Source organism: Ylistrum balloti, unplaced genomic scaffold (assembly GCF_031769215.1).
Source record: "Ylistrum balloti isolate Yb309-2 unplaced genomic scaffold, AGI_CSIRO_Ybal_v1 Utg369760, whole genome shotgun sequence".
In the NCBI taxonomy this organism is placed as follows: domain Eukaryota; kingdom Metazoa; phylum Mollusca; class Bivalvia; order Pectinida; family Pectinidae; genus Ylistrum; species Ylistrum balloti.
Window position 1 is genome coordinate 365461 of NW_026781959.1, and position 16505 is coordinate 381965.

Genomic DNA, 16505 nt, shown 5'->3' on the forward strand with positions numbered 1-16505 from the left:
GTAGTACCGATAGAGATTAATGCACCGGTACTGGAGTGTATCTAATCACTGTTTATTAATCTTCCGTGACAGTCAGAAACGAGTTACTTCCCTTGAGCAACAGGTGCTTGTAGTTACCTCCCTTCAAGCACCTGATACCATTTGGACTCATTCCCGGAAGAAAACAAACTGAAAATGTGTTGGAATGGTTGACTTACAGTTATTGAATATGGTTTAATGTGATATTTTCTGTCCAGGTCACTCATTTCGGTGTCAGTCGTGCATTTAAATTTAAATCGCCACAATGTAAACGGAATACCATCAAGTCTGTGGTTCCATGAGAAAATAACTCAACATGGCGGTTACGAATGGTCCGAATTGTGAAATTGTGGATACTCTACGGAATTTAGAACGAGGACTGGTTGTGACCATATTCTTTGCCAGGAGGAGACCAGAAAGACGGACTCTTAAAGTTAAATTAGAAACGAGACAACTGTTATGGATCAAGGCACAAGGGGGGAGACCGGAAGGCACAGGTACATGTACAAAGAACGAAAGAAGCGCGTGCTAGCAGCTGATGCTGGGGATGGGACATCGGGAGGGGGTAGGCGGGACGGAGCACAACGCGGGACAGGAGACATGGACCTCTTATGTCGTGGTTATGTGAACCTGATAAATGAGTTATTTTAATTTCGAAATTTACAGATGTTTGCTGTTCAAGTCATTATTTGATTGTCAAGTGTGGTAGCTATAGGTCATGATCCATATAGCTATGTAACTGAAAGTTGTAAGAACTCAATTAAGTTCTTATTTTAAATGTAATTGTGCGGTTTTAGCTGCACATAAATGATAATATAAATAGACAGGTGGCACTGTAGTACTAGAACCAGGACATATCACTGACACTAGCAATTGGTAAGTGGTGGATCAGAGTTAAATTACAAAATACTAAGTGTTGAAATATTAACTGCTTCCTCATGTGGTGTTTTTCATATATTTACCTTATTTACCAGCACAAATACTACCCCAACAAAACATCTTATATCAATGTACATAGGAATTTTAGATTACAGAAAACTGACTTTAAAAAAGACAGGAATGACTACCAATGAAATACGTGGTAGGTGTATATATGTGCTATAGGATGGAAGGTTTTCATTTGTTTTTAGCTGTTTTTTTCTACAACCAAATCAACATACATAACATTTTCTATATAAAAGATAACCTTGATGCCATGTAACAGATATTGGATAAAGGTTATTTGTCCCCCCCTCCAATGAAAATAATGTGACAGAAAAATATGGGATAATTATGACTGACAGTAACAGAGACTATATAACAAAGTCTTAAAATTACAATATTAGTAGAGTTGAACAAATTAAACTGCACACCAATTTGTAGGACAAGAGGGCTGATGACCTGGTCTGGTGGTCCAAGTAGTCCAACTTATTATGACATTTTGTCAACTTTGTGTTATATTGGTGACAGTCTGGAGTCAATGAACTTAATATGAATCAGATGCAGTCATATGAACAAGTGAGGGCAAGAAGTAATCTGTGACTGGGCCTGCATTCAAACTTTAACCGAGGGAAAATGAAGAAAGGTTAAACAAAACATAATACAAGTTGCTCTATCAGTTAATATTCCATTCATTAAAAAAGTGGAAAATCAGAACATGCTAAATGATATAGCATGTGTTATTTTGTTTCATCAGTAAATTAATTCATCTATAAAATAACAAATGTTTTGTAAAATGGTCGATAGATTTCACAAGACATCAATATCAGATGAAGTTTCTGGAATGACAGTCTTTTGTTCATTATTAGTTTAATGGTGTTTAAAACACTTCTCTGAATATGATAGCATGACATTGGCTATATGTGCCATTTCAATTTCAAGTTTCAAGTGGAATGTTACATAACATTTCAATTAAAAAAAAATTGTTGGCAACTATATATTTTTAGATTTTAATTCTTCATGATCGATATACAAAATCGATCTTGCATTAAAATTGATTATTGGATCAGACCCTTGCTGGTTTAATCAATATCTGCAATCAGGACTGGAACCTTGCTAATGGCCACTGGACAATAAAACATGCTCATCATTTTGTGATGTTGAATTTAAAATTCTTGATTTCTAGCTAGTTCCATGAAAATATTAAGACTAAGTAAATCATGTGTGCACAATAAAGAAAGTGATTGGTTTCATTTGAAAGTGATGAACATTTATTGTATATTTATTGGAAAAAAAAAAACATGAATATTGTGCATATGCTATAGGGGAATCTATAGTTACATAATTTTGCTAAGGTTATTGCCTCATGAGATGCCAGGGTCGTTTTGAGGCAGAGTTTCCATGTATACATGGTAGTCTATCCCTGAACAACATTTGGGAGGCCCATCACATACTATCCAGAGTAATTAGAGAAATGTTTCCGCTCTTTCAAAAAGACACAATGAAGACAGCACATGGCAGTCCATAATCTCGGAGAAAGACAAACCATTCTAGGGATCAAACCACTACGCTGGAATATTCTCCTGAAATTTCAAAGTCCAAAGTTCTAGTGACTGAGCTTTTGTGACCCTTGTGAAATAATTAAAGTTTTACTTATTCAGCAGGTGTTTGCACAGGGTTTGATCTGTTTTGATACCAGGTATATACATTATAATTCAAGTGGTGCACTGCTTCACAGTTGAACGACATATATAATAGATTTGCTTGGTGCTTTAATTCCAGAATATTTGGGAAGGGAGAAGGGGTGGGGGATAGGTCATATTTGAATCAGTTATCTCTTCCAGCTGTGTAAATGTATATGATTATTTTGAATATTCATTTGTGTATACTGTATACACATATTTTGCAATTCTGGGGATACACTTTTTGCACAGATATATTCAGCAAAACAAATACTACATTTTGTCGTAGTGTGGATACTGGTACAATCCACTTGAGAAGAACTCTGTGATACCAGTTCAAAATTAAACTTGATCAGTTTTTAGAATCCTATGAAATGTATGTTTGAATAAATCTATGTTTTCTTGTACTTACATTTCTGAATAATATATTTGCAGGGCTCTCGATCTGCAAGATTTGATATCGGCCCCATTCCCAATGCAAAATAGTATCTTTTTTTTCCCAATTTAGACCCCAGGTTAACCCAATTCTAAGGAAAACGCCGCTATTTTTCCCAATTCTAAGGGCCCCGGGCCCCAGTCCCAAAATGGGGTGTGAGAGCCCTGATTTGTCAGACAATTAAAAGGAAAAGAAAGACATGACAAACTTCAGCTCACCTGTCCAAAGGGCAAACAGACTTTAGCTCACCTGTCCAAAGGACAAACAAACTTTAGCTCACCTGTCCAAAGGGCAAACAAACTTTAGCTCACCTGTCCAAAGGGCAAACAGACTTTAGCTCACCTGTCCAAAGGGCAAACAGACTTTAGCTCACCTGTCCAAAAGGCAAACAGACTTTAGCTCACCTGTCCAAAGGGCAAACAGACTTTAGCTCACCTGTCCAAAGGGCAAACAGACTTTAGCTCACCTGTCCAAAGGGCAAACAGACTTCAGCTCACCTGTCCAAAGGGCAAACAAACTTCAGCTCACCTGTCCAAAGGGCAAACAGACTTTAGCTCACCTGTCCAAAGGGCAAACAAACTTCAGCTCACCTGTCCAAAGGGCAAACAGACTTTAGCTCACCTGTCCAAAGGGCAAACAGACTTTAGCTCACCTGTCCAAAGGGCAAACAGACTTTAGCTCACCTGTCCAAAGGGCAAACAAATTTCAGCTCACCTGTCCAAAGGGCAAACAGACTTTAGCTCACCTGTCCAAAGGGCAAACAGACTTTAGCTCACCTGTCCAAAGGGCAAACAGACTTTAGCTCACCTGTCCAAAGGGCAAACAGACTTTTACATGTCATGGCACTGTATGTATTGATTGTCTGTCTGGCGTCCATTCTTTCATGCTGAGTCGATGCAACTTTTCCGTTTACGCAACTTTCTGAATAACCAAAAGGGTCAAGGATACTGGTACTTTGGCCTGTAGCATGCTAGGATGAAGGACTATTCTGTTCTTTCAAATGAATTACCTTGACTGACTTTCAAGGCCACATGGTAAAATATGTTACAATCTTTTCCAATAACTTCGCAATAACCAAAAGGTTCAGGATGCTTTTATTGGGCCTGTAGTTTGCTGGGATGAAAGGCTTCCAAGTTCACTTGCATAAATGATCATGACCTTGAACAGGCTCAAATATGTTAAGAAATTTTTAACTTCTTGACCAATAGCCCCTAGGTCATGGTATTTGTGTAATCTGAGAATGGGCTTCTAAGTTTGCAGAAATTTGCCTAACAAACTGACAATATCTTCTATGTAGCTGTGGAATAGGTGATTGATTCAGGCCCATTTGGCCTCTTGTATAAATACATCATTTACATTAACATTACTAAAATCCAGCAGTATAATCTAAAGAACATTTTTATTGCAAAGATATGTAATTTGTCAAAAAATGGTGTGTACATGCACTTTACTAATGTGTGGACAAAACTTCTCCCATTAAAGTTGGCATGTTTAGTACAGAGCAATGTGCTTATCATATCTATAAATTATACAAGAGTTGAAAATTTAAAAAACAGTTTCTATGAATTTTTTCCAACATTTTTTTGTTTTTTGGTGATTTTTTTTTACCAATACATTGATACATATGTGATTTATATATTCTTCCATTATAAGGCACAAATGTTGACTTCTCCTTCATTTACTGAAATAAAGTTTTTTTATGTATTTTTCAATAATGTACAAACATTTATCAGAGGTGGAATTATTTAAATTGAAGTGATAACAATTAGTATTTACAAGATATTGCAAAGTCATTGTGACAAAATGTAAATTTATCTTGACAAATTGTAGGTATTTCTAAAGGGCTAAGTCAGTTTGACAGACTGCATTCCTTTTCAACCCCGTACAATATCATTCATGCACAAGCATGCACTTTTATAGTACCTGTAATATGTACTTAGCAAGGGGTGTAGTCAGCTGGAATGGGAATGAGGAAGCAAATCTCAGGGCAGATTCTTTTAAAAGTTTTTCTCTTGTCTTGATCAGTTTAACTCTGTATATAGTTCTGTGATATTACCTGCATGTGTTACAACCAATTAGCGTGTACAACAACCTTGTACAGATATAATATGCCAATTATGTAGGTAAATGTATTGTAGCTAGCAACTAACTATGGTAGTAAAGTAACAGTACTTTCTTGTTTAATTTTTTTGGTTGGCGTTTTAGGAATCTTTTTTTTGGTAATAAATTTGATCAGTGATGGTTTAAAAAAATTGATAATTTAGGAGGGAAAATATGTGCTAGTATGTTTAGAAGACAGCTGAAGTTACAGTTTCAACTGTATATATAATTATTGTAAAATATGTTAATGAAAGCCAGAATGTTGTCATGTTGTCACGTTGTTACAAAGCTTTTTATATTTGTCATTTTAAGTTTACTGTCAAGGCCAATCTATGTAAATCAAGGCCTGTTGACATAGATAATGCTGTTCTACAATAATACCAGTAATTAAATTTGTTTTGTGTTGGATGTGTTCAATCCATCGCAGCCAGAAGAGCATCAGTCTTTGTAACTTAGGTTAAAATCCAAGGCCAGTGATTCAATCCACATCAGAGGTGGTTTGTGTTTCTCAGAAAGCTTAGTTCATGAACCATTCCAGCCAGTACTTTTATGGTTGTGTGTTATATCCTTTGGTAAAACACTCTATCCAAATTGTTCCAGATGACATGCTGTGGACTTCCCACATAGTGTTCAGTGAGGTATATGAATGCTGCCAATTACTACATACAAGATTTTCTGAAGGTGTTCCCAACCTTACTATATGTCATTGTTAAATACTATTACCTCCTGATTCTGTCAATGTAATAGTGAGAATGTAAGAGAACAGAAAAAAGGTCAATTACATACAGTATACAAAATGTAGAACCAATTAAGAATTCATATATAGATCAGCTATAATCCCTTTGAGATCTCTTGTTTCCATACTTAAATGTTTTCAAGTTATCATTATATACAATAATGTATTTATATTGTGCAAAAAGGTTACACCTCCTACACTTTTTACTTCTGACATCGTATAATGATTGTGTATACAATCAAAATGCATTAGTGAATACCCTTGATAGTCAGTGACAAAGATATGAAAAATTGAACAGACTTGGGTCAGGTATATAAAACCCTCATTCATGAATCTCCCCCGACCCCTACGTCTGAAAAAAGGTGTGGCCGTATGGGAACTGTGCGATAGCTTTATCATTAATACTTAGAAAATTTGTCTACATCATTACATATACATTTAGACAGGTAGCGCTATAATATGCAATGTATATATGTACCTGCAGCCTGTAGTGTTATACATAGGTACAAATTCATATATAATGCAATACAAAAAGTACCATGTGGAAAAATTAGTTTTACACTTTGTTCAGGGATTGTGTCGTTGGAGATACCCATGATATCAATGTAGAATGAAAACAAATGATGCCTGTGTAAATTTTACATAATTCCTGTGTACATATGTAAGAGATATGTTCGATGTTTTTTTTTAATACTCTTATATCTGGGAAATAATGTTTAACAGTTTTTGACCACTTCCTAATGACACATTGATACTGAAGTTATGATGTTTTTATGATCTAACATTGTTACTCGTATTTATCCAGCAATAAGGTCTGGTAATAAGCCCACCTGTATTTTCATTGTTGTTTAGTAAGTCTGTAAGGTTTATTTCATTAACCTGAAATAAGCTGACTACCTAAGTATGATTATAATAAGAAGTACTTTGGTGGTACTGTTGGCCTGTTGCACAATTGTTATTGTATTTCTAAATACATCTATAAAATGCATTGAAGATTTAGAAAATAGGGAGATATTTATCAAGCCTTGTGAAATTTTATTGAGGGATGGTCATGAGATTCAGGTATATGAAGCTGTCCAAGATCGTGGGATGACCTAATGTAATTGAAATCGTATTATTAATCAGTTGTCCACACCCTAGTCTTTCGATGACTTGAAGTTTTAGAATGTTCAATCAGCTTTAGCTAATGTCAGTGTCACTTATTGACATTTATCACATATAACCCACCATTATTCAGTGAACTCACCCATATCAGTTTTTGTGTGTATGACACTTGTATTATAGACTTTGCTCAGAGCATTTTTCATCAGCTGGGCCTGTCAGAAATCAGTTGTGATATCATAATATTGACAGACGTTACATTGTGAAATGAGAACTCATTTGAAATCCTGTATGTTTTATCTCTGTACACAGTGATAGGTGTACATGGACATGTAATGCACTTGCATGCAAGTTTATGTTCTTGAGAACAGGTTTTGATGAAATCTTTGTGAGATAGCTCTGAAAGCTAAAACTTTGTGAGATAGCACTGAAAGCTAAAACTTTGTGAGATAGCACTGAAAGTGAAAACTTTGTGAGAAAGCACTGAAAGTGAAAACTTTGTGAGATAGCACTGAAAGTGAAAACTTTGTGAGATAGCACTGAAAGCTAAAACTTTGTGAGATAGCACTGAAAGTGAAAACTTTGTGAGATAGCACTGAAAGTGAAAACTTTGTGAGATAGCACTGAAAGTGAAAACTTTGTGAGATAGCACTGAAAGCTAAAACTTTGTGAGAAAGCACTGAAAGTGAAAACTTTGTGAGAAAGCACTGAAAGCTAAAACTTTGTGAGATAGCACTGAAAGTGAAAACTTTGTGAGATAGCACTGAAAGTGAAAACTTTGTGAGATAGCACTGAAAGCTAAACCTTTGTGAGAAAGCACTGAAAGTGAAAACTTTGTGAGATAGCACTGAAAGCTAAAACTTTGTGAGAAAGCACTGAAAGCTAAAACTTTGTGAGAAAGCACTGAAAGCTAAAACTTTGTGAGATAGCACTGAAAGTGAAATCTTTGTGAGATAGCACTGAAAGCTAAAACTTTGTGAGAAAGCACTGAAAGTGAAAACTTTGTGAGATAGCACTGAAAGCTAAAACTTTGTGAGATAGCACTGAAAGCTAAACCTTTGTGAGATAGCACTGAAAGTGAAAACTTTGTGAGATAGCACTGAAAGAAACTTTGTGTGAGCTAAACCTTTGTAAACCTTTGTGAGATAGCACTGAAAGTGAAAACTTTGTGAGATAGCACTGAAAGCTAAAACTTTGTGAGATAGCACTGAAAGCTAAACCTTTGTGAGATAGCACTGAAAGTGAAAACTGAAAGCTAAAACTTTGTGAGATAGCACTGAAAAAACTTTGTGAGATAGCTGAAAGTGAAAACTGAAAGCTGAAAGTGAAAACTTTGTGAGATAGCACTGAAAGCTGAAAACTTTGTGAGATAGCACTGAAAGTGAAAACTTTGTGAGATAGCACTGAAAGTGAAAACTTTGTGAGATAGCACTGAAAGCTAAACCTTTGTGAGATAGCACTGAAAGTGAAAACTTTGTGAGAAAGCACTGAAAGTGAAAACTTTGTGAGATAGCACTGAAAGCTAAAACTTTGTGAGATAGCACTGAAAGTGAAAACTTTGTGAGATAGCACTGAAAGTGAAAACTTTGTGAGATAGTGCTAAAAGTTTCTGTAGATTTTGGTTTGTTAACTAGATCAGCATAATTGAATCATTCTTCAATGTACCATGTTTAATTGTTAGATTTATCAAAACTTGGGATATTTTTCATCATGGAGGAAGCACTTCAGTGTTTATCATGCAATAAGTCAGGATGGTGATAGCATTTCCTGCATGAAAATGAGTTACAATGGTTTGAATGCCCAATAGTATATTCTAGTTACAATCACTTGTCTTCTGAGTGTGGGGTATTAATGATAGCATTCAGATATGGTTTTTTGATTTTGAAATAATTTTAGAGATCATAGCTGTTTTCATGAAATCATGACTGTTTCCAATGAACCATATATATTTGTGAAACCACATCAAACCTGAAAGAAGGAATTGTTGAGCTTATCATTAGCCAATTGTTAAAGCTTGTATGATGATAATGAATCGAGGATAAAATAGGTAAGCCACAAGTGACATTTATGTAGATGTATTTAATTTGCTCAAAATATAGAAATCTAACTCTTGAAATACCAAGTATGATTAAGTCTCAAATGTTACACTGTAATAGGATGGGGACCTCGTGTGAGAGCAAGACTGTCATTACAGAAATCGGTTTCAGTTTCATGGCAATTTAACTTTACAAATAAGAATTTGAAACTATTATAAGGTGATTAATTTACACAGAAATTGGCTCTGCTTTAAAGCAATATCTTTATGTTGTTAACTTTTTATAAGTGTGTTCTTGTCTGGATGGTGAGCATGATTATAAATACATGTGTAGTAATCATGATTACATATAGATATATAAAACTTGACTTTGCATCACGCGGGTGCACACTCACACTCAGCCTAACTTGGTGAGACCTATAGAAATATCAAACTTGACTTTGCATCACGCGGGTGCACACTCACACTCAGCCTAACATGGTGAGACCTTTGCGGAAATTTTCATAATAATGAATGAGACTTTGCCCAGAACAATCAAATCATTTATAAGGATTCCATTTTGGTTGTAACTGTCTAGGGCTGCCAGTAAATTTTTAAACTGTCTGGTCACCTTTAAAACTGACAATGAAAGTTAAAAGGATGTCAAATTGATATTTAAGAAGTATTGAAATAAGTTATTGTTTTCAAAATACTTTTGATATGTCAGTTGAGATGGAAATGGTCTTGATGTATGAGGAAATACAGACTTTCAGTTTGTCTTGCTTGGAAACAAGTAAAGGTTTGTCCCTAGGTAATTAAGGTGTACAATGCGTCGAACCTGTTATCATTTCAACATTGATAATGTTTGAAGTGTCGACACACTTACACCAACATCAGTGAACTGAGATCTGTAAGGGGTTGTATATAGTATATATACTACTATAAAATGTGATTGTGGTTTGTTCACATATACAAGTCTTTTTGGAAAAGTCTATTTTTATTTGTGTATCATTTGAGAGTTTAGGTAATGTTATAGCCTATATCCTGAATGGCTGGACACATGAGTTCCATTGACTGACAGGAAATTTTAATTAGACTACAAAAATATTTCCTGGTCTTAATAAATAAAAGAAATTTTCGACTTTAAATACAGGTTAAAATAAGATTTATGGTAAATTCATTTTTAGTTTTTATCTCCTAAAGATCAAGTACATTAGTTATCTGGAAGTTTGAAAGACAGAGATATTAGAAAACAGAAATTGCACTTATAAGTACATACAATCAAACTGGGAATTCAAATAAAAGAACCATTGTTTTATTCAATGTGTATAGGAAGTTCTGAGTGGAGGAAATAGACAAGTATTAAATGTTTGTTCATCTGAGAAGGAAGGACATATTTTTCTAAAAACAGATTAACATGTGGATATATATAAGGAAGTAAAATGGCAGAGGCATCGTATGGACACAGAATTTCATTTTTTTTAATATAGAATAAGAAAATACATGAACAAGAATTATATATGTTGGCCCATATCACATGTACATGTATATGCCCTTATTGAGCAGAAGGATGGGGAAACCATAGGGCCAACAGTCTGGTCCTTCCTGTCCATTTCCATTCTGAATCAATGCCAAATATTGAAAAGCTCAAATTCTAAACATACCAGCTTGATATTTTTCTTATAGCATCATAACATAAAGTTCTACGTCTTATTTTAATTATATAACATAGAAGAAGGTCATTGGTCAAGCTAAAAGGTCAAAGATCATACCGGTATTTGACAACTTCTGCAATTTTATAAATAAATAATACTAGTGCTCGTATGCATGTACAGGAGCTGAGCCATACGTGTCATTAATGTGATTTCATTCCTTGATTAGATAATGGCTAAATACTGTGAAAACAGAGCAGGTATACAAAAGTTGGAAGTGTTGTAATAGGGACAAACCATAAGGAAAGGAAAACAGTTTAGATTTAGCATATATATATCATTAAGAGGTCTTTTCTTTCCCAAGCTTATATGGACCAAATGCACAGACATGCATACACCTGTTGCTCTGGTATAAAAAGTAAGGTCATAATTCTAGATATCAATCTAAGCATTATTGAAGTATTACTGTGTGCTGGTTGAAGCCTTTGTGTGACATTAGGATATAAGCCTGTATTTGTCTTTCCCTTGTAGTAAAATTTATATTGGGACTATATCATGGTCTGACTATTGACGTTGGCTATCTCTGTACGATAGTATGAAGGACTAATAAAGATATGGGTTTATACCTAAACACCTTCCTGAATGTAAAGCCTTAGGATTTAGACACACCCACCTAGACAGAAATAGAACGCTGTGCCATCTACAGGTACAAACTCTTCATGACACCCTCATAAAGACCATGACAAACATTGAATTAAATCCATGAAAATAAAATGTGAGATAGCTAGAATAATGTGCAATCGAGGCAGTTATACCTAGATATCTAGAATAGTGTCTATATTTATCAAATGCCTAGAGGTCTATATAAAAGAGCATATCCAAGATCTACAGACATCCTCTGAACTGACCACTTGTATAATTTGAACAAATATCTTGGTCCGGTTCAGTTTAGCATAGATAGGGTATAAGTAGTTTAGTTCAATTTTAATTGTTAATTTGTATGTCAATGGTAACTTCCCTATCTTCTAAGGTCCAGTCCAAGTATTGAAGCCAAACTTTGGAAGGAGAATTATCATTAAATTAGTAAAAATATTTTATAAAGTTTTTTAGGGATACCGCATGGTCTGTCTTCCGTCCGTCGTCTGTCAACTTTTTCTTCGAAAAAACGCAGCTGCTCATAAACAACTGAGGAGATTTTGACCAAATTTGGTCAGGACCATCCTTAAGAGAGAATAAGAACATATTTTGTATAATTTTGTATGAATTTGGATATAGAACTACTACAAATATGACAGAGCAAATCTTAGACACGGAGACACCTACAGTTGTAATGCCGAATTGATAGTTGTAAGATGCAATATCATTATCTATATTATACATTGTAATTAACTGCTAATTTATTGTTATCAATTATGAACAACAAATAACAGACATTTCAAATTGTTTTATTTCCAGTGAATTTGCGGGAGGTGAAGGAGGTCAGAGCAAAAGAGAAGAATTCAAAAGACTTTGACAAATGGCCTGATGAGGCGAGGAAAGCTGACAACAACCTCTGTTTCATCGTTATATATGGCAATAACTTTAAGCTGAAAACTCTGTCTGTCGTTGGTAGGTTTTAATTTATCACACTGATGGTTTGATAGTCCATAATAATCCATACGTTTAGAGGATAAAAAAAGGAAAGTTAGGAACGAACTGTCAGAGATTTGTGCTGAAAGAATATAACATACAAAAACTAAAGTGTTCACATGTTCACACTACTGACTTAGTGAATATGCATGTCGTTGATTGTTATTATTATTTGTGAGTTTAGACAATCCTAGTGAACCTGTTCATATATATATATATTTTTTCTGGCTTCAGCATCCTCCCCTGACGACTTTAAACGATGGAAGTCGGGACTGGATTGGTTGGAAAAAAGTGCCAAAAATGCTCCCTATCAGCACCAGCTGGAAAGGTAATTATAAAACATCACACAATGCAATAACTAAATGCTGCATATGGCTTGTTTAATAGTGAAGGCATTTGGATGTAGAGAATTTCAAGAAATCCTCAGCTTTTGCTCATTTTAAGCTATAAAAATCTTTGAACATCAGTTTTGGTCAACCAAAACTTGACAGAGTCTGAAAAGTGTGCAGTAAATGGTTAAAAAGTCAACAATATGGAAAAGCTGCATTATAACATCTCATTTTGTCCTACAGATATGCCTAGTTCCTTCTCCACTCATTTACTGCTAGGTTCATGTTGGTTACTTTAGGTGTTTTATAATAACTTAGATTGTTTTGGTTAAATGATTTCTCATCATTATTCCTAGATGGCTGCGACGGGAATTCTGTCTTATAGACAAGGCTGGAAGTGACGTGTAAGTATATAAGTAATAATATATTGTGTTATAGGTGAGAGTACAGGTACAGATATATAAGTAAAGTTTTCCTGATTAAGCGACATTTCTCTTTAATTTATGATTGATTTTATTCTTTTGTCTGAGCGTAATTAATGATGAAATTAGAAGTAAACCGTTGATTTCCTGTTGATGTTCACATCAAAAGTGCATTGACCGTGAAAAGTTACTGAGTATTTGAAGCATAAAATTTGGTATATACTGTGTAGTTATATCAAGCAGGTGACTTACCACGAGTTTTTGTCTCAGTTACAGCAAATAGTCACAAGAGCACAACTAAGGTGTGACTTTCTTCCTTGTCCAAATTAGTACATATACATAGTTAGATCATATATTGGAAAACAACACATATCTACTATTTTGATCAATTACCTATATTACAAACTTCAGTCTGTAGCAGGGAATGGATCACTGCTTACTCCACTTCAAAACTTTGCATTAAGCTCAGTTCCTTCTACATTTCAAGTGCTGATGCAGTCAGACTTGCAGTACGACAATTTTAATTCACCAAGAATAGAGTTACATCAGTCTTATTTGTTCGGTGAAATTATGTGAAATGAGACAAAGTCTTATGTGACTTATTATGCTGTATTTTTGTCTGTCGTAGTCCATCTGTAAACTTTTGATTCAATTCATTCATATCTTTATCGATTGAAATTTCAAAATTTTTCTTTTCAAGAACCACATATGGTATATTCAAGTACTCAAATATTCAAAAAGCTTTTAAATTTGCATTACTGGTACATGTACAATGAATCAAAGTTATCAAATTTCTTCTCTATATGTCCCAATATTTCTGGGGGCTGCCATTTCTAAATCCTGCCACCAGGATAACAAATGTAAGTGAATGATTTATTGTGCTGTCTTGTTCAAGAATAACTTCTAAGGAATTTGTATTAATTGAAATGTACATTGGCATATGTGTATAAATCATAGTTTTTATTAACAGGGTGACGTTAAAGACTATGAAGGCATGGATGCAGCGCGTTAACACAAAGATTCCAACCAATAAACTCAGGGAACGTTTCCAGGTAAAGTTCTGTTCTAAACATCTCTCAAAGAGATAAAAGATGGACTCACAGGACCAAATAAGGAGGTATAGGGTTTGGCATACCACATTAAGTGGTATAGGGTTGACTTGCTGACATTATAAGAGAGGTAAAGGGTCGACTGGCTGACCTTATAAGAGAGGTATAGGATGGACTGGCTTACCTTATAGAGAGGTATAGTGTTGGCTGGCTGACCTTATAAGAGAGGTATAGGATGGACTGGCTTACCTTATAGAGAGGTATAGGGTGGACTGGCTTACCTTATAGAGAGGTATAGTGTTGGCTGGCTGACCTTATAAGAGAGGTATAGGATGGACTGGCTTACCTTATAGAGAGGTATAGGGTGGACTGGCTTACCTTATTGAGAGGTATAGGGTGGCTGGCTTACCTTATAGAGATGTATAGTGTTGGCTGGCTGACCTTATAAGAGAGGTATAGGATGGACTGGCTTACCTTATAGAGAGGTATAGTGTTGGCTGGCTGACCTTATAAGAGAGGTATAGGATGGACTGGCCTACCTTATAGAGAGGTATAGGATGGACTGGCCTACCTTATAAGAGAGGTATAGGATGGACTGGCCTACCTTATAGAGAGGTATAGTGTTGGCTAGCTGACCTTATATATTATGATCAGGGAATGGGCTGACTACCTCTTACAGCCATGATCAGGGAATGGGCTGACTACCTCTTACAGCCATGATAAGGGGATGGGCTGAATACCTCTTACAGCCATGATCAGGGGATGGGCTGACTACCTCTTACACCCATGATCAGGGGATGGGCTGAATACCTCTTACAGCCATGATCAGGGAATGGGCTGACTACCTCTTACAGCCATGATAAGGGGATGGGCTGAATACCTCTTACAGCCATGATCAGAGGATGGGCTGACTACCTCTTACAGCCATGATAAGGGGATGGGCTGACTACCTCTTACAGCCATGATCAGGGGATGGGCTGACTACCTCTTACAGCCATGATCAGGGGATGGACTGAATACCTCTTACAGCCATGATCAGGGGATGGGCTGAATACCTCTTACAGCCATGATCAGGGGATGGGCTGAATACCTCTTACAGCCATGATCAGGGGATGGGCTGAATACCTCTTACAGCCATGATCAGGGGATGGGCTGACTAACTCTTACAGCCATGATCAGAGTATGAGCTGCAGGACAACACATGATGACATGGATTTTCATAAAATGCAAAAATACTACAACATTGAAACAGATGAGTTCTGATAAGTTCTTGTTTTGGGTTTAGGGTTAAGGTTATAGTCACAGACACTTTCATGGAGATTTGTCCAATATTGATACTAATTTGCAGGGAGGGGGAATTTATTTGTTAAAAACATTTCTATTGAGACAAGCAGCTTATTTGGGTTTTTATCTTGTGCCATATTTCCAAAAAATTAAAATACATGTCTTTAAAACACTGTATTTCTACAAAGAAAAAATTGGTATTGTTTGTACAAAGTTTAATTATTGACTTAAAAGTGATAAGCTATTGAAAATCAAATGGATTTATTTCCCAAGTATTAATAGATTATGTTGTTATTTTAGGAAATTGTAGAAGAAGGTGGGAAAGAAGAACTGGTGTTTGAGCAGTTTGCTCTGCTGTTCCACCGGCTTGTGTTTATACCTGTGGTGTGTATACTGCATTTAATCAGCCCAATTTACTGCAATAAGTGTGTTTAATGTACAAATAATTTACCTACTACTTCTTTTTGTGAAGATATTGATCAACTGGTAAGGAAATTTGAAGGAGTAAGCTACCAGTATATATTTTGAGAATTCAGCCTTATAATGATATCAATCCAATTGTGGATGGGGCCCACATTTGACCTCACCGAGTCCCCAGAAATAGTCCTGGCCTCCTTCCTTGATTTTTGCTTTAAAAAATGGAATCAGTTTTTTTAATTTTCAGAACAATATATTTATCACCAAATTTCATTATTGTAGTGAGCTGCTAAAACATTCCAGTCCTTTACATAAATCAAAATAATCTCTTACTAAGGAGGGCTCTGTCTCTTAATTGTAGTACTATTGGTGCCGACGTTTTGTTGTACCATCACTTCCACATTTATACATGTCCGAAGTTCAAAAAAATACATATTTGTCGCCTGCTGTTTTATTCACTGTGTGACAGTTACTGATTTCCATCTTTCTACAGATTATTACCAATTATATAGAGTTTTACCTAGACTGTCCAAACAGGTAAGTATCTGCAATATGGTGGATCAGAAACATAATGTTATGTAGGATATCACAGAACCAAGCTGCAGCAAGTATAACAATTGTCACAAAGTATATTTAATTCTCATCAGCATTTCGTTATTTCAAATTTTAACAGGAAAAGTGCTATCATTGGAACTGTTATTTTGTAACTTTCTCTGTT

At 35.4% G+C, this 16505-nt stretch overlaps 1 protein-coding gene across 1 annotated transcript in view; it reads left to right on the plus strand.

Annotated features, from left to right (window-relative positions):
- Positions 1-258: 258 nt before the first annotated feature.
- LOC132543625 (1-phosphatidylinositol 4,5-bisphosphate phosphodiesterase gamma-1-like) overlaps positions 259-16505 on the plus strand; it is a 55249-nt gene continuing 39002 nt past the window's right edge. The window contains exons 1-7 of the mRNA XM_060207140.1: positions 259-515; positions 12113-12265; positions 12521-12614; positions 12972-13019; positions 14008-14089; positions 15671-15754; positions 16281-16324. Of these exons, the coding sequence (XP_060063123.1) occupies positions 335-515; positions 12113-12265; positions 12521-12614; positions 12972-13019; positions 14008-14089; positions 15671-15754; positions 16281-16324 (686 nt within the window). The 5' untranslated portion in view covers positions 259-334. The remainder of the gene's footprint in view (positions 516-12112; positions 12266-12520; positions 12615-12971; positions 13020-14007; positions 14090-15670; positions 15755-16280; positions 16325-16505) is intronic.